We start from the raw sequence: 18097 nt of genomic DNA, 5'->3' as shown, positions 1-18097 counted from the left end.
TTTGCTGCGATTTGGTAATGTGAAGATCTGTATGCCACATCTGTTATGTTTTTGATGCATAAAAATAATTTAGTTTGCTTTGCTGCAATGTAAAACACAGGAGCCCTGGCGTATCTTTCTGTCTGTGTTTGGGATGGCCAGTGCTGGGCCTTGGTGACTCTACAAGGCCCATCCACTCTCCTCATGGCAGGCAGGAGGGGCTCTTGCTGCCTTCCATTCCACTCCCTACAGCCAGGAGGTTCCCTCTCCTAAAGTGCCTTCTACTCTCCTTGGGTTTGCCTTGTCATTATTTTACGTTCCCTTTTCATACCAGTGCTCACATGGTACTTGCAGCACGAATTAGGCAGCTGGTGACTGGGCACATTTGCCGGCTTTACCCTGGCACTACCGCCTGTCAGGCAGCACCACCAAAACGATCATTTCCCCAGTGCAGTGAAACTGGCCAAGACCCGGGCCAGGAGAGCGTTTCTCTGAAGTCCAGCTAATAACTTTAATAGCTTAATTGCATGTAAGTGGAATGACTTAAGCACGTCAGTCCTTCTCAGTTCACTGCACCGCAGGCTGCCCTTCATGACTACAATTGTGTGACCAGGAGGGGTTTTTATTACAGATGGGACACAGCTAATTATAACATAAGCGTTACTTTTTTTTCCTCCTGATGCAGAGGCCTAAGCCAATACACCTGCAGACGGCATGACCATCCTACAGAAAGCCCATATAGCCTAGAGAGCCGCCAGCCCCGCGCGGCAGGCGGGAGATGCGAAGTAGAAGGTGACAGACGCCGCGTGTGCCTCTGTCCCCAGGACAGCCCCGGGGCTGGGGCGGGCCGGCGGAGGCCGGCGGGGGGGCCGGCCCTGCCCCCCGCGGAGCGGCGCCGGCCGGGAGGGCGCGGGAGCGGGAGCGGACGGGGGCGGGAGCGGGCTCCGGTCGCCGCGCTCCCACGGCCGCCCCCGCGGCGCCAGCAGCCCCAGTCCCCGCAGCCGGCGTGGGCAGGAGCCCGGGGAGCAGCGGGAGCTTCGCGGCAGGGACACGACCCCGCCGACAGGTACGCCGGGGGCTTGTCTTGAAAAGCGCGAAGCGGTGCCGGGGGAGCGGGCGTGTGTGGGGGGGTGCGCGCACCCGGCCTCCAGCTTTTGGCTTTGGGATGCCGCGGTACATCAGCGCCCAGGCGGGCCCCGCCGAGCCCGGGAGGGGCCGGGGGCTGCCGCGCTCCGCCGGGACCGGGAATGCGGGCGGAGCCGGCGGCGGCTCCCGGGGAATCGCCGGTGCCCTGCTGGGGGGAGGAGAGACCGGCGGCGGCCCCTGCGCGACCTGAAAGGCTGTGCAAGGCCTGAGGGCTGCCGGAGTGTGTGTAACCGCTTGTCACGGCTCGGAGGAGAGGCTGGAGCGGGGAGGGGAGGGGAGGGGAGGGGAGGGGAGGGGAGGGGGCTGCCCGTCTGCACCGCAGCGGCGGAGCCGGGCGCGGGGCCCACGCTGCCGCTGCGCGGGGTAGTGAGAAAACAGTTCCTGTGGGTTTATCCGGAGCATCTTCTCGAGCCGATACTGTGAGGTCAGGAGCTATATATATTATTATTTTTTTTAAATCAAGCACGTACATTGACAGGAATATGGCAGCATCAGAGTAGAGCTTAACTTAGAAATGATTGATCAGTTGTAAGAAAGATGAGTGGAAACTGTGGCATACTGTATCCCGCAGGACAATGGAGACCTGATAAAACAGGAGCTGATTTTTTTTTTAAGCCGATTTATGGGTCTATTCTCAGTGTTAAACTGCTGACTCAAAAGTTTTCTTGCCCTCTCTGACAGATGGGGAAATTGAAGGTCTTGAATCATATCTGAAAACAGACTTGTGTTCTGATGTGTGCAATGGCCGCTTGATGAGAGTGGATGTGATCTATGCATTTTTAAAAATTAATCTTGGTGATGATTTTTTTGTTTGAGTTATATAAGAAACTTCTCTTATGTAAATTAAAAATAATTTGTCTAATATGGCACATCTTTAAATTTATTCACAACCTAGGCTATCTACTCAGTTCTTAATGTCAACAATCTTTTATCTGAAATAAATATTCCTGGATACCTCTGAAGTACTTTATAAAACATCTATAAAATATTTGGGAGTCAATGAAGTTAGTAACAGATTAACATCTAAACATTTTGAATACTATAGAGAGTAATGTCTCAAACTGTGTTTATAAGGTTCTCTTCTAATCTTTCTCCTCATACTCGTTTGAAATGTGAGCCTCTTTGGCTAATCATGATGCTTGAATACAATTACCTTTTGGTCTTTTTGTCTGGTTCATGATCACCATTGGTTAGCATTCAGTCTTTTATGGCTGTGGAAATAGACATAATCTTGCTAAATGACAAGTTAATGCGCTCAGGTAATTTATCTGAATTGCAATTTGGTATGCTGGGTCACCATTTCCAAGAGCAAATGATAATACTGATGTCTAAGAAAAATGCTGTCTGTCTTGAAAATGCCATTTTTTTCAAGGACTGGACAGCAGGTTGACAGCAGGGGAAATACTAGCTACAGAGGTAGGTAAGTTTTCCAGAAGGGTAAATGCTCATGAGAGGCTTTTGGTACTCTTCTGGACAGAGAAGGAAATGAGTCAGGATGTCTTGTATATATGATGTTGCTGGCAAGTGAGAGAGGAAGAAGTTTACAGCAAGTGACTCCATAATTCCAAAGGGACAGAAATTCCACTATTAAATAAATGTCCTGAGAGCCTATCTGCAAATTTAAGAGCTTGCCCAGAGTTTTCTTTGGGTTCTGCAGAACATGTGCAATATTATGAGCAAGGTCTTAAATTCAGTGTAATGTCAAGTGCCTTTCACAGAAGATAAACGTCTTTGGAGTCCAGGTTGTCAGTGCAGACTGATCTGATGCTACTGTATTAATGCTTGCATGTTTTCCAACTGACATGCACTTCTTTTCATTTCAGAAATGGAAAATCCTGATGTGGCTGTGAGCAGCTGCACTGCTCATGATGATGAAAATCTTTGCATCTACAAACGGCACCTGTCAGTATCACAGGATGGGCTTTTGGAAGACCAGCTTAGAAGGAAATTAAAATTCTTCTTCATGAACCCATGTGAGAAATTCTGGGCCCGGGGCAGGAAACCTTGGAAACTTGGGATTCAGCTACTCAAAATAGCAATGGTTACTATTCAGGTGAGTAACTAGGGAAGAAAGGACTCTTCTTAGCCCATGGGATTTCAGGTAAGGAGTGCAGGTGACAAATGCTATTCTTGGTGTGGTGCAGAGAGAGGGAGAGGATAGACTGCAAAACTATCTTAGTTGCCTATATGTAGCTTAGATCTCAGATGGCATAATTTTCTTCTAAAACTATTAACCAAAAGATAGCTTTCCTAAAAGAGGAGATGAAAGGAACCATGTTTAAGGGCTCTACTTGTCTTTTTTCTTTCCTTTTTTTTTTATTTCCCCAAAGGATGGCATCCTTACATGTTGGTTTCCCCCAGTACCTTCTTCACTCTGAGTGTGTTTGTGTTCAAGGGAAGGAACAGTTGCTTGGGTTTCAATATGACAGTGATAAGAACTGAAATTGGTAGCTTTTTCATGATGTTTGCTTATACCTTGCATATGGTATACAAACTCTTGTACTGGAAAAAACAGAAATTTTGCCCCACTCTTCCTCTCGCCCAGCCTTGCACCATAGAATTCATATAAGACATTTATCCGCTGCCTAAAATGCAACTGTTTGTCTCAGAATTCTGTGGTTAAGGAGGAAGAAGGTCTTTCATGAAATCTTTCTGACGCCTCAGATGATGATCCTTCAGAGTTGCCCACGTGTGATTTACATTTACGGTGGTGTCAGTGCTACGACAATACAAGTATGCAGAAGACCGTTTTCCACGGTTGCGTGAATGATGGGACAAACTGCAGGAATAACAATTACTTTGGTATACATCTGGCAGTATGTTTGTATCCCTTACTTACCGCTTCAGTTTGAAATGTATCATCATCCTGTGATTGTCATCTGTCCCATTTTGCAATTAAAGTTTGATGGTGGAAGAACCTAAATAAGAAAGAAATTGATGATGATTTAGCCTTTTCAGAGAAAATCTGCCGGTAGGTAATTCAGTCTTAGCACTGTTGATTTGCTGGTGTATTCCTGTGTGCCTAGCACACTGAGCATTTTAGTATCTCAGTAACTGACTTATTCTTATCAAAACCTACATATCCAGTTTACATTGTGGCCATAAAACTAATCAGTAGGCTACTGATTCAGGCTTATCTCTGATGAGTTTCTTCACATACTCCTGACACTAGATTTGAAACAATAGTCACTAAAGAGAATTGCGAGCTCCCACAAACAATACATCACATTCTTCTAGAAATCCTTTCCAGCCTGGATAGTAGCTAGCAGGGTTTTATGCTAACTTTTCATGAACCAATTGCAATATATTTTTCAACAGCTTCAGAGGTTACCCTGTTACAAGCACAGTTTTGATCAGTTATTCTCAAAGTACCTTTCACCCAAACCTGAGGGAGGGATGTTTGTTTTTCTGAGTTGTCCTCAATTTGCCTTTTCTGTACTGGAGTAAGGACTCCAAAGTGGGGTCTGGTTAAGTCCTGTCCTGCCTTTTTGGCTGAGGTACACTGATATTCCCCAAGGCAAGTCATATTAATGTCAGGCTAAACTAACAAAGCACGTGTAACAGTATATGGGTAGCTTGAATTTGAGATGGTATCCTTTTCTTTGTAAAAATGCGAATCCTTGGCCAAGATGCTGGTAAACATGTTAAAGGAACATTCTTGAAACGCTTTTTTTCCTAAAGTCAAACTTTCTTTTCACCAGCTGTGTAATGGAGTAGCTTGCATATAAGTGCTGTGTCTACCAGTGTGAGGAAAGAGTGGCTGTTTGTAGGACAGGATTCATATGTTAATCCAGAAGCCAACTTTGTCTTTGTCTTTTTCAGCTGGTGGTTTTTGGATTGAGCAATCAGATGGTGGTTGCCTTCAAAGAAGAGAACACTGTTGCATTCAAACATCTCTTCTTGAAAGGATACATGGACAGAATGGATGACACCTATGCCGTATACACACAAACAGATGTCTATGACCAGATATTCTTTGCAATAAACCAGGTAAGGACTATCGCTGCAATGTATACAATACATATGGTCTTTACCTGGGTACCTTTTCTTCTTCCACCTTCGCTGACAGTGTCTGAAATTGAACTTCTGTGCCAGTTGCTTAACACTAGAATGTTGACTCGTTCAGGTTTTCTGTCAGTACCAGAGCGCTGTACTTGGGGTGAGATCATTAAAGCTAATCATTATACTAATTCTGCACTAAATGCAGGCCTTGGATTTGAGCCAGAGTGCTTTACAAATGACAAATTAGGCTTTCTAGTAAGAACTGTAAAGAGAAAAAAATAATAAGCAAAAAGGTATTTAGATTCAAATCCTGCACTTAACTGTTTTTGTCAAATACCTTAAAGTATTTGAGGACTCAGCTGTAGTGTGGTGTAGGTTTCCGAGTTCTTTAGGTGACCTTTTAAATACAAAAGATGGGTTATGGCACAGATCCAAGTACTTCTGTTTTGTTTTTTTTTCCAAGACTAACAGTTTTGGTGCCATCTAAGTTGGTTTGTCTGTTTGTTCTGAACTTTAGTACTTACAGCTGCCCAACATTTCTGTTGGAAACCATGCTTATGAGAGGAGGGGAGCAGAAGAGACAGCTCTGGCTGTGTGTCAGCAGTTCTACAAGCGAGGAACCATCTGTCCTGGAAATGACACCTTTGATATAGACCCCGAGATTGTGACTGGTAATGAACCTAATCTATTGTATCAGTTCTTTGGGAAGAGAGACCCTACGTTTATGATGAATTCTTATAAACATCCAGTATTGTATAGTCCTATCAAATGGTCTATATTGAACTTACTACCAGCCAAAACCGGCAAGAAAACTACTGTGTAACCACCTCCAAGGTAACAGTCCTTTATGTCTACTGCCACAAACAAGCGATGAGCCGTTAGCACTGATTACCATCTAATACAAGTATTTCGGGCTAATTTCAGGAGCCTTCCTTATGAATTCAAGGTGAATAACTTGGCTGGTTCAGGGAAGCCAATGTATTTGTCAGCTAACCTAAGTGTGCTATCTTGCTGGGTGTAGTCAACAGCTCTTTCCAGGCTCAGGAGTGGGAAAGGCAGATTACAGTTAAAGAGTGTGATAACCCACGAGATATTGTTGTGAGTACTTATCCATTGCAGACTGCTTGTACATTGAGCCAATGACGCCGTTAGACAACACAACTGTGGGAAAGCACAATTTGAATTTCACTCTGGATTTCCACAGGTGAGGAGGAATCAGCACCTCCTGTATTGGGGTATTTGTGCATTTTCCCTGTGAAAAACTAATACAAAGCTGTATTCCAGACTGGTGACGGTGCAGCTCATGTTCAATCTGAAGGCAATCAACCTCCAGACCGTTCGTCACCACGAGCTCCCTGACTGTTATGATTTCACTCTGACGGTACGTGGAAGCCTGCTGCATGTCTTTCTGTTCAAAACGAGGAATCGTTCTTGATGGTTTGCCATGCACAGTCAGTGCAGATGTTTTCTGAAGAGTGTTGGGTACCACTGACTGGTCCCCAGCGGTGTCTGGATTACTCTGTCATGGTTTAGTGTACCCTGTAAGTAACCACCACTTGTGACTGTGGGAGGTTAAGCTTTGAGTGCTTGTGATGTGGTCCTGAAGCACTTGCTTGGTTTACAGCCTCTTGTGCCCTAATCCATCTGAAGTATAACAAAGCATAAACCTCTTCTCTTTAGAGAGATGCTTCTCGGAAAGGTTGTTTTCAGATCATAGAGGAATGAGGCTGTAGTTTAAAAGAATTTCACCTAGTATCTAGTTGATCAAGCAATTTGTGGCAAATACATGGTTCACCAGATCTGTCTTTCACTTTGACAACATTTATTTGAATAAACTGGAATTACCTTAAGCTTAAACAAGCTTAAACTTCCCCCCTAGGAGAATTATTCTGAATTATTATGCAAGCTTAGCAATACAGTGTGTTACATATGTAATAGGTAAAAAGACATGCACTTTTGTTTTTTTTGTTAATACAGATAGTGTTTGATAATAAAGCACATAGTGGAAGAATTAAAATAAGGCTAGACAATGACATAGCGATCAGAGAATGTAAAGACTGGCACGTTTCTGGATCAAGTAAGTGACATAAATGCATTCAAATGTTCATGCTAATCTTTTGCCACACTAGCACAATGTTTGTTATCCTTTTTCTAAATCTCGATTTTCTAAGGAATTGTTGTTCTTCAACCTCTGATCTGAAATCCCGGGAACCCAGGCACACCATTACTTTCCTTAGCAGTTCTCAAATGTTGCACCACTGATACTGTCAAACCAAAATTTTTCCACATCTCACTCTGCAACCTTCTAGCTTTGGCTACTGAACTTAAGCTGCTCATTGCTCAAGGTGGGGCTGTGAACTGTTCTTCCAGCACCAGGCAACAGAAGGATACATGATAGTGGTGGAAAGTTGAAACTGATTCACTCTTATTTCAGGACTTAGCACCAGGAAAGATAAGGAAGTGCTGTTGCTAAGGCTTGCTAGAGTGGAATGGCTAGAAGCACTTCTTACTGCCGCTTAAATGTTTGGCGTGTATTTGGGTGTAACTGAGATGCACAGTATGGTTAAATAATCTATCTTAAATAATTACTCAAAGAGCACCCTTTGTTGGCAGCTATTGGGTTTGGTCAAAACGTTGTCTGAGATCTTTTTTGATTAGAGAAAATAATCTCTTTGAAAGTCAGAATTCCACTTATTTTTTAATTTTTTACTGAAGTAAGTAATAGGATGAATCAGGTCTATTTTTCTACTTTTCTACTCTCCCCCTTTGCTATGCCTACGTTAGGAAATGAAGAGCTGGTTGTGAAAAGAGAGAAGGTTTTTTTTAAAGAACCAGATTGGAATTAATTTGGGGGAATTTAATAAAATGCATCAGAGTACAAAACACACCACTATGCAAACACATTTCACTAAACACTCTTTATCAACTAGCTTTGTTAGCTGCCACGTTATAAATGCACACCAGATGGCAGGCACACTACCTCTAAGAGAGTGCTAGTGCAGCAGTACAGGAAGGTTTTCATACCAGGCTTCTGTAATAATCCACATTTGATATATATGTAGATTGCCACTACAGTTTTCAAAATCATCTCCTGGAGTACCCTGTGTTATTTTCTGAAAGCCAATGAAAAATACAAAGATAATGATTGCAATTGGACAATAACAAGTTGTTGCTGTTCTGGACTACTCTGCAAAACCAACTTAAATGGCAACAGTACATGTGTTAGTGACTTTGGTATAAGCAAGAAGTAGGTGGGCTTTTTCTGACTAGTGCAGTTTGTGAAGTCAACTAGAAGGTCAGTATCTCATTTGGAGAATTGCTGCACCTTCTTGCAAATTTAGCATTAATTTGTTTCAATTTTTTTCTCAAACAATCACTCTTTTAGCATTAAAAATCTAATCCTTATACTGTCTCATCTAGTTTCAGCTGTGTGATAAATATAAAAACCAAAAAGAGGTCTAGTGGTAGATTTTGTGCAAAATTTGGCCTTAGTTAATCAAGAATGTGAATTTTAGTAACATGAGAGATGGAGAACTCATGTTTAGCTCAATGTTTATCTTGTCTAGCTGATGGGACAGAAAACCCATCTGATAGTCAAACACTGGTCTGGAAGAGAAGATACGGCCATGCCAGTGCTTGTAAAATGGACAAATCCCACCTCTCATTCTGCAGAGTTGTAAGAAGCACTTATGCTCTGGTATATTTTTGATGTGGTATCAACCTTCCTAAATTAACTGAAGTGGTATCTGTAGTGCAGATGTACTTCTGTCTCTCATGAAAGTATGTCAGATAAACTTATGTGGGAAAAATGCTAAGATTTTTCTTAATTCAGTTGTATAAACACAGTTAGCATCAAAACTTGATTCTTACTTCAATAATCAAGATGGTCAACAAGATGAAATGCATCTGGTTATAAACATGTATATTTTTGTTCTTCTAGTACAGAAGAACACTCACTACATGATGATCTTTGATGCTTTTGTTATATTGACTTGTCTGGCCTCATTGATCCTTTGCACACGATCAGTCGTTAAAGGAATTCGGCTCCAAAGGGTGGGTATAACTCTTTCCTTGGAAATTCTTCATGTCTTGTGTAACTCTGATTAACTTTTTTCTTTCCTCCTCTCCCCTAGGAATTTGTAAGCTTCTTCCTATATTATTACAAGAAAGAAGTATCTTTCAGCGATCAAATGGAATTTGTCAACGGATGGTACATCCTTATTATGGTTAGCGATGTCTTAACTATTGTTGGATCAACTCTAAAGATGGAGATACAAGCCAAAGTAAGCTTTTTACACTGTCAGGTGGAAGCAAAACTGATTGTTTCTGTCCCAGCTAGGTTAAATCTCTCGTAGGACTTCAGGCTGGCTATACTTGGTTCTGGGTGGCATGAAATTTTAAAACTCTGTCTTCTCCTCTGGAATTATAACTGAGATGTGGTTTCCAGTTGTGAGATTTAAAAACTACAAATATCACTAGATATTATAGTTCTAATTATCTTTGCTCCTTTGTGACTCCAAGGAATAAAATGAGCTTCATCTCTGAAAGTTTAAGACTGTGGCTTCCTCTCTTCTCCATTTAGGACCACTTATATTTGTTTATTTGATTGATTTTTAAAAACTTAGCATTTAACTTTCTGTTCCCTGTTTAACAAGTGTTTAACTAGCAAAGACTCTCTCCTTAAACATAATTTTGCTGCTTTCCCAGCTTCTGGTTTCCAGCATGTACATAACAGTCAGCCACAACCAGGTTCTCGGCCTTCAATTTCTAAAATAAATTTGCTATAGAAAAAAAATCTTTTTAAAACGTATTATGTGCAGCTAGAATTAGGGAGGAAAAATTACTACAATATGCTATCTTGAAACACTCTAATATTCACGTAATGTGGTTCACCAGATCTGTAGCAGACTTTGAAGTGTGACATTGCAACACAACAGACTTTGGACGGTAGTGATGAAAGGATGGGTCTGAAATCCATCTGATGACAGCTCCACTATCATAAATGCCCTGTACAAATTGCCCTATCTTACCTTAGGAACTATTAACTTAGTTCTTAGGAGTAGAAAGAAGCTATGAGGAAGCTGGCTAAGATAAGAGATAATTCCATCCTGCTTTGGGAAGAGCGAAGACGAGAACGAGGTTGGAGTAAGATCTTGCATTTGGGATTCATGTATCCTATATATATATATAAAAAAAAGTACATCTGCTTATATATGTTTCTTTTCTAAGAGAGTCTTCCACTAAAACTGTTCCTTACAGGTACATTTCACTTCATTTTGCAAGCCTTGTGGACCACAATAACAAGATCTTACTCCATGTTACTGTGTGAAAGTTAGTGGCTGAATAACAAGTTCACATTACAGTAGCCTAAATTTGTTTTTTGTCAAGCTGTAAATTAATTATGCTAATATAAAAGATTAGCCAACTCTTAGAGGAACGAAAATAGTGAAAACCTCTTATTCAAGTAATCTGTCACGGTCTCAATTTCAGAGTAGAGCTGCAATTCAGGGAATAAGGTATATGCTAACTTGGTGGAAAACAGGCCAGTATGTATAGGTGGAAAAAAAACAGTGAAGTGCCAATAAAATATAAATGAAGTTCTGGTTAGAATTAATTAGAAGCTAATTAGTCTTCTCCTTGATAACTTTGTACACCTCACAGTTCCCAGCTGCCTAACAAGATCCTCCTTAGTATTTATCTGAGCTCTGCTGGCAAGTCATGCTATTTTTTAAAAACTGCTTTGCCTATGTACGGGAAGAACCTTCTTTGCTCTGCAGTTCTAAAGCCATGTTTACCCTGTCCGCTGGGACCCAGTGGAGAGATTCCCAAGCTGCTCCGGAGAATCTGTGGATGCAGATTCCAGAAGCAGTTGCCACAGGTCTGGAGGCAGTGTAAAAATGTTTGCAGTGCCACTGTACAGGTCTTAGTGAGCCAGGTATAGAGGGGGTGTCTCTGCACCTGCAGTGCAGCTGCAAATGAAAACGGCCTTGCAAATGAAGCTTGTCAGAATCTATTTTACAAACAGCCATATGTAAAGGCATATGAAATGAGTTACACTTGAAAGTGCCCTTGCTCTTAGGTGGGACTTCTACTCTCTAATGTGTATTGCCCCAAACTAATTTTTCATGGGAGAGATTGCAAAGGAAAACAATGCTTCTTAACAGATCTTTGTAGTAATGAGAGTTGCAATTTAGAATCTGTCAGTTGTTACAATACTTGATTTTTTTTTTTTTTTCCTTTTTTTTTTAGAGTCTGACAAGTTATGATGTCTGTAGCATACTCCTGGGAACATCCACTATGCTTGTGTGGCTTGGAGTCATTCGCTACCTAGGTTTCTTTCAGAAGTATAATGTAAGAATCTCCCGGGATCTTCGTGCTGTTGGTATTTATTCTGTTTGTTGCTATAAGAGGACTGGAAGAAATGCCTGGTTGAATTCTAACTGTTTGCATTGCTTTGTGCAGCTTCTCATCCTCACACTGCGAGCAGCATTACCCAGCGTAATGAGGTTCTGCTGTTGTGCTGCTATGATCTACCTGGGCTATTGTTTCTGTGGATGGATTGTACTGGGACCATACCATGTGAAGGTAATATACTTAACATGAAAATAGACAACTTGAATAACAGAATTGATACCAAACAAATGAGAGATTACTACTGTTGTCTTCTAAGTTTTCATGTCAAGGCTTCCCCTTAATATAAAAATAGTGCATCTTCAACATGATGCTGCTCTGTTTGAGGAGTCTGACTTCCATGACTCAGTCAGACCTTCCTTAAGTTATGAAAGCTCTGAGTCAGAAGTGGAAGCTGTCATGACTCCCAATCACATGCTGGTATTTTCAGAAATAATTTTCATCTTGCAGAACACCGGTGTCAGACTAAAGCTTTGGAGAATTTATCCTTATCCCTTTTAAAAGTGAAATTGGCTTATGTGAATTGAATGTGTATGTGTACAGGAGGTGGCAAACTTTGCTCATTCCTCAAATGTTTTACTGTTTGCACCTTGTCATATCCTGGGTGTACAAAGAGATCCGATGCAGCCAGTCATCAGCTGTGTATCTTCTTCGTATTATGTACAGTCTTTGGATCTAAATACAGTGGCGATGGATGTCCTTGTCTTCTTCCCTCCTCTCTAGTTTCGGTCTCTGAACATGGTTTCCGAATGCCTTTTTTCATTGATCAATGGAGATGACATGTTTGCCACCTTTGCAAAAATGCAGCAGAAAAGTTACTTGGTTTGGTTATTCAGTAGGATCTACCTCTACTCCTTCATCAGTCTGTTCATCTACATGGTACTGAGTCTCTTCATTGCACTTATTACAGATACGTATGAAACTGTCAAGGTAAGCATGGACTCTTACTCTTCATTTGGAATAAAAATGCAAGATTGGTGCTATCAAGACTCTTTATCTCCCTCAATATTTTGGCTTGCAGTGCATGCCAATTTAAGGAATAAATACAATGGCTACTTTTGAGCATGTAAAGTGATGACTAGAGGTTTTTAATCCCTCCCTACTTCAGTTTTCTTACAAGCCTATCTGATTTCCTACTCCAATGGAAGCTAAATAGCTACTAAAAAGCAGTAATTTCATATTTGGTTCTGTGGATCTTCTAATTTCAGACTTAAGCAGTATCTGAAAAGTGGTCTGGGGAGGATTTGGGTTATCATATGTTTTAGCCTTGTTAAGGGTTTAACTAAATATCAATTTTTAGCACTACCAGCAAGATGGCTTTCCGGAGACAGAACTTCAGAGATTTATATCACAGTGCAAAGACTTACCAAACTCTGGCATGTACAGGTTAGAGGAGGAGAGTTCTGCATCTCTCTTCTGTTGTTGTAACGGTATGTACCTATATTAAAATTATGCATTAACGTATATGCAAAAGCAACACACCACAAAATGTCCCTGGTATAATGTTTATGAAGAGTACTTAAATTTTTGGTGGTGGAGGAGAAAAAAAACCCACAAAAATCCCAAACTATTTCTAAGCTCTAGAATAGAGTATTTTGGTGAAATGTCTGCAGCCAACAAACTCCTTAGGAGAGGCAAGGTAACTTTTAAATTAAGAAACATATGAAAAATAGTACAGAAAGTTAGATAATATATACAGTAACTTGGGAACCCCATATGTGTAATGTGCAAGCATTAATGTTTCCTGTACTCACTGCAACAGGTAGGACACATTCAGTGTTGTCTTACCCACTTTTTAATGATACCTTGTGCAGTAAGGTGTCCTAACTTAAATGGTAGCAGGCCTGAAACGGAGAAAATCAGCTTGCTGAGTTTTAAGACAGCATGCAGTTTAGGATACTATCACAGCACTTGGAAAAGCATTGCCTAACTTCCACTATGGAGCACTTAATGCTTCAGTTATTTGAAGTTTTGCTTCTTCAGGAATACTGATTGCAGGTTACGTGGTTTATATTTAACCTGGCTGGCAGCAACTCTGAGTCTTGCTTGCTGAAGGGTCCCCTGGTGGGGGAGCCTTAAAATACTTGCAGCTTGATTAAAAAGATCAAAGGCATTTGCAGCTGCTTCGTATAGGGCTTTTCTGGTGTGCTATATTGTTATATGCTAGATAGGATATATTTATGATTTATGAGGGGGAGGAGATGGGGACGTATTTCGGAGCAGGGAGACAACAGAGCCTGCCATGAGCCAGTCCAGAGCAGAAAGCTGCTGTTCTGACCGCGTGCCTTACTGGAGATGAAAGTGTGGGATGAAGCAGAGCAGGGCATCTTGCTGCTGGGTAAAGGGCACGGACACGTTAATATTTCCTTTTCTGCACACACCTCTCAGTTTAACCAGGCTAGAAACCCAACATGAGGCAGGACAGGGTGGGGATGTAATACTTTTCCCACCGACTGTGAGGCAGGGATCAGGACTCTAGGAGAGCATTTGAAAAGGAAAACTTGGTTACTCTCAAGCAACTTGTTCTTCAGGAATATTGGGCAGCCAGCAGCACCCTGGACTCGAAGGGAACTGTAGGCATTTAAGTGCCTTGTTTCAGGGCCTTGTTTCCTAAATGGATTACCTATTCTTTCATGATTTTATCCTGGTGCCAAACGTCTTGATCCACAGGCATGCCTCATACCATGCATGTTAGTGTTACAAAATGTTTTTTTATCTGGAAATAGTGTGTTTCTTTCTCTAGAAGCTAGGCCAGGGGATGACTTTGCAGTTGGCTGTAAATACGGGACATTGCTCCATTAGCCTTCTGGTTTTACTTTGAAACAAATGATCTGTAGGAATAAATAAGTATCTTGAGCAAGATGTTACATTATCAGTTCTATGGCTTCTGCTCCTTAACAGTCATATGGTCCCACAGGACACACAAGGCTTCTCTTAATTCTTTCTCATGTTCAAAGTATTTTATGGTGATTCATAGCAGTTCCTTATCAGCATATGTCAAATGAGTAATTAAATAGTTCAGATGCATTTTTAAGGCTCCTTGTACAATGAAACTATTATTTTGATGCATGCACCTAACAACTTTTTCCCCCTCTCCTGTACAGGTTGTAGTGAACATATTTAATGGATTGTGGAAGTGTATCATGGAGATTTTAAAGCAACGCACATTGCAAGAACTGGACAGTGGAGCTGGTGGAAAACCTTACACCTAGAGCCTGAATTTGCTTTTCTTGAAAAACAGTGTAAACCTGTGGCAGAAGCTTATGATAAACTTACAGTCTTTCTGATTAGGCACTGTCATTGCTAGTTCAGGGGTTTTGGGGGTTTGTTTTTTTATTAGCTTTGTTCTATTTGTTTCCTCAGTTAAATTGTGCTAGAATGCAAAGGGCATTAAAAAGCTGTCTGTGTTCAGAGACTTGGCTAGATTATGCGAGTAGACTAGAAATGCAGTAACTTTCAACTATAAGTAAAAATAGTGCTGGACAACTGCAACTTTGAACACCAACCTAGCCCTCAGTATTGCAGGCATTATTTAGCTATGGCTGACCCGTCACTGAATGAACGAAAGCTCGCTCTAGAGCCCTCAGCATGTTTTGTTTATCTGCACTCATAGTAAAAATAAACTGAAGCTATGAAATTTGATGTAATTTGTTTCTGGACACATTACAGTGAATTGATGCACAAGCCATTCAAATATGGCTGAGAGCATAAACTAAGTATTTCTATAAAGATAAGTATCACTTGATGTACGTGTCAGTCTCTCCTCAGAGAGGCCAGGGACATGCCAGGCCAGAACTGAAGTTTAAGGGGTGAGTTGAGAAGAGAAATGTAGATGTTCTCCTATATCCAGCACTGAGTAGGATCAGTTACAGTCTTCAGCTTCGCAGTGTGCTGACCTTGTGTTTTTAAAGGAAAAGTCAGACAAAAGCACTTTCAAAATACCCATTTTTTTATTTGAAATCTTTCTCTGATACACAAGTCTGTAAACCTGAAGTCTGAACTGAGTCAAATACACAGAAGATATGTCTCTGAGAGTCATACCTCTCCATGCTTTAGAAACTGGGTGTTTCCTACCAACCTAATAACCTGGTACTGTCAGTGGCTGTCTGAAACATTATATCTTACAAAAGTTTGGTTTTGACAACTTAGTTTATATACTTTGTTGACTGTGATACCATTTGATGGATGCCTTATTTTCTATAGTCTATTCACTCTGGGAGCAGAATAGAAGACCAAAGGGAAGTATATTTTAGATAACTTGCATTTGTGAGCAATGTTCCTGTAGCTGTGTGTGACAATGTATAATGTGCACAAAGGTGGAGGACACTAAACACATTCTGTCTGAATGTTTACACATTGTAAATGCTCTACAATAAACACTTCCAGCTGCAGTAAGGACTGGGTGTGTTAGTATTCATCTTAAGAGTAAATAATAGTTGCCAGGTTAATATAGGAGCTTTTTTTTTTTAATAGCAATATGCAATTTCTGACTTGAAACAGTGTGTGGAGTGTGTGAACTTGCATTTCCTGTAGTCAAGATAGTTCCTGTGGACCCTGGTGTGGACCTGTTCTCAGCTGATCCTGTTTAACAGCATTTCAGAGTTTGCCACAGAAACAAATATGCAAGTATTAAACCTTACACTAAAAATTACATGAAGTTCAAATTCAGCAAAGGCAAACCAAATGCAAGGTGTAGGCAGAACAGATTATTCACAGTATCTGAAAGTTTCCTGTATTGAGGTCCTTGTCTTCCAACAGTCACACAAGATGGAAGACTTTTGAAGCTTTTCAAGGAGATTCAAGGCAATCTTGTCTCAAAAAGCAAATATTAAGCAGCTGTGTTTTGTGTGGACACATTAAACTCCTTATCGATCTTCGACAACACACAATATATAATGTGCGCATCACTTGTATAAAAAGTTTGTGAAGGAATTTTGACAAGGATGGCAAGCACTTTAAGATCACCGAAATGCAGAAGGCTGACTTCTTAGCAAGGCTTTTCCATACAGAGTTAAGAGAAAGCTAAGATTAATAATTTGCAGGTGTAAAGAGCTATGGAATACTTTGCCAATAAAGTTATAAGGCAAGTAGTAGTCTAATTTCATTTAGAACTGGGGCAGGGCATATGCTCCATCACTGTTAACTTACGAAATTGGCAACAAATTTCAACAAAGTTTGACAGAGCTCTAAAATATCAAATTCTTACAAAATTTTATAGAAGCAGGGAAAAATCATGTTAATAGAAGCCTGGGACGTAGCATTAGGCATGGGAAGTTACAATAGGTGACTCCAAACCAGGAAAAGATATCCTATATAGATTCTTTCAATTCCTAACAGGAGAAATCTTTCATTGAAGACTGGTTTCTGTTGCCTGAAGGGTAAACTTGACTGTGAAGCATGTTTTGCAGTGAAATCCCTGTTAGAGTCTTTAAGTAACGACCTGTGCTCCTGCTACAGCTAAAAGTCAATCAACTGAGATGCAGAAATTCAGTGGAATACCACTCTCTGCTACTTCTGCTGGACTACACAGCTTTTAATTCAGCACTGCTGGCAGTTGTGTGGGCTTGGGGAGGAAAGAGTTGATGAAAGGCAACTTGCCTTCCAACAGTAATGGGCAGGGTCACAGTGTGGAAGCCAGAGGAGAGGGTTATGTAAAAGTAGGAGAAAGATGTGTAAAGCAAAGGATAGGATGGGGTGGGAAGAAAAGAAGGGACAACTATTTATAAAGTTAGCAGAGCAGCAATTGCATATTTCTGGCCATGCAGGCTGTTACACAGGGGAAAGAAGAACAGTACCCTGAAAGGTTACTGGCTTACACCTGCTCAAAATGTCCAGTTCTGACTGGAAGAATAAATTCTGCTTGTATTACGTATCTGATATCTATCTATATTTTAAGAAAACCAGACACTCAAACACATATCGTTTGCCTTGGTAGTGCTGCTGGCAATCTAAGTGCTTGCTGTCCAGATTTGTGACCTGCTTGATACTTGGTCTTCAGGACCTTCATCTGCCCGAGTATTCCGCTCACCTGAGAAGAAGCCCATCCATGCTGTGCTTTCTAGCCTACTGGTTGCATTCAAGATGAAGTGCAGATCTACCAGGAGATCTGTGGCTGCTGCTGTTTCATGTGTGGTGGGGCTTTTTAATCTTATTTCGTGTCAATATATGATGTGCTGGTTAAGGCCTTGCAAAGCCAAAAAGTGTGACAATGAGCTTTGTCTTCAACAGTATCAGTGATCTCAACGTTAGCAATGCTAGTAACATATGTAAAGCTGCATCCTGGAGACATCGGTATCTTTATGCTGATACAATCAAGTAGGCACAGATAGAACTGTAAAATGCAGGTGGGGAGAGCAAAGAAGCAGATAAAGCATCGGATAAATTCATTATGCTTAAAAATGCCATCCTAAGGAAAACAGGGCTCTCAGTGCTGTCCAGGGAAGTGTGGAGGGGTAAGAGAGTTCCTTTGTCCTGATTCTCACTGGGCTCTGGAAAGAGTTGCCTGAAAAATACTGATAGTACTTCCTCATGAAAATAAGTTGCAGGGTGTTAAACTTGG

General features: G+C 41.1%; 1 protein-coding gene across 3 annotated transcripts; it reads left to right on the top strand.

Moving 5' to 3' along the window:
* Positions 1–916: 916 nt before the first annotated feature.
* On the top strand, positions 917–15175 carry LOC141926508 (mucolipin-3-like). Of its 3 annotated transcripts, none has more exons than XM_074832407.1 (14): positions 917–1045; positions 2949–3178; positions 4948–5115; positions 5645–5798; positions 6247–6331; positions 6412–6508; positions 7105–7204; positions 9068–9180; positions 9261–9410; positions 11377–11478; positions 11590–11712; positions 12262–12468; positions 12839–12968; positions 14643–15175. In XM_074832407.1, exons 2-14 carry the CDS (start codon positions 2951–2953, stop codon positions 14660–14662), a joined length of 1677 nt encoding a protein of 558 aa, XP_074688508.1. In that variant the 5' UTR covers positions 917–1045; positions 2949–2950; the 3' UTR covers positions 14663–15175. The 3 variants fall into 3 exon arrangements, 2 of the variants coding, with proteins under 2 accessions (XP_074688508.1, XP_074688509.1); XM_074832408.1 differs by lacking the exon at positions 917–1045 and adding an exon at positions 1528–1549; XR_012624138.1 differs by lacking the exon at positions 14643–15175 and having other exon boundaries at positions 11377–11509; positions 12839–12967.
* The last annotated feature ends 2922 nt before the right edge of the window (positions 15176–18097 follow it).

Source organism: Strix aluco, chromosome 8, assembly GCF_031877795.1.
Source record: "Strix aluco isolate bStrAlu1 chromosome 8, bStrAlu1.hap1, whole genome shotgun sequence".
In the NCBI taxonomy this organism is placed as follows: Eukaryota; Metazoa; Chordata; class Aves; order Strigiformes; family Strigidae; genus Strix; species Strix aluco.
The sequence above is the reverse complement of the archived record's forward strand: the minus strand, read 5'-3'. Positions and strand labels throughout refer to the sequence as shown.

Excerpts from the sequence above, each read along its gene's own strand:
- LOC141926508 (XM_074832407.1), top strand. The coding sequence starts at position 2,951 with ATGGAAAATCCTGATGTGGCTGTGAGCAGCTGCACTGCTCATGATGAT. Across the intron at positions 9,181-9,260 it reads AAGGAATTCGGCTCCAAAGG|GAATTTGTAAGCTTCTTCCT; the intron begins GTGGGTATAACT and ends CCTCTCCCCTAG. Across the intron at positions 11,713-12,261 it reads TGGGACCATACCATGTGAAG|TTTCGGTCTCTGAACATGGT; the intron begins GTAATATACTTA and ends CCTCCTCTCTAG.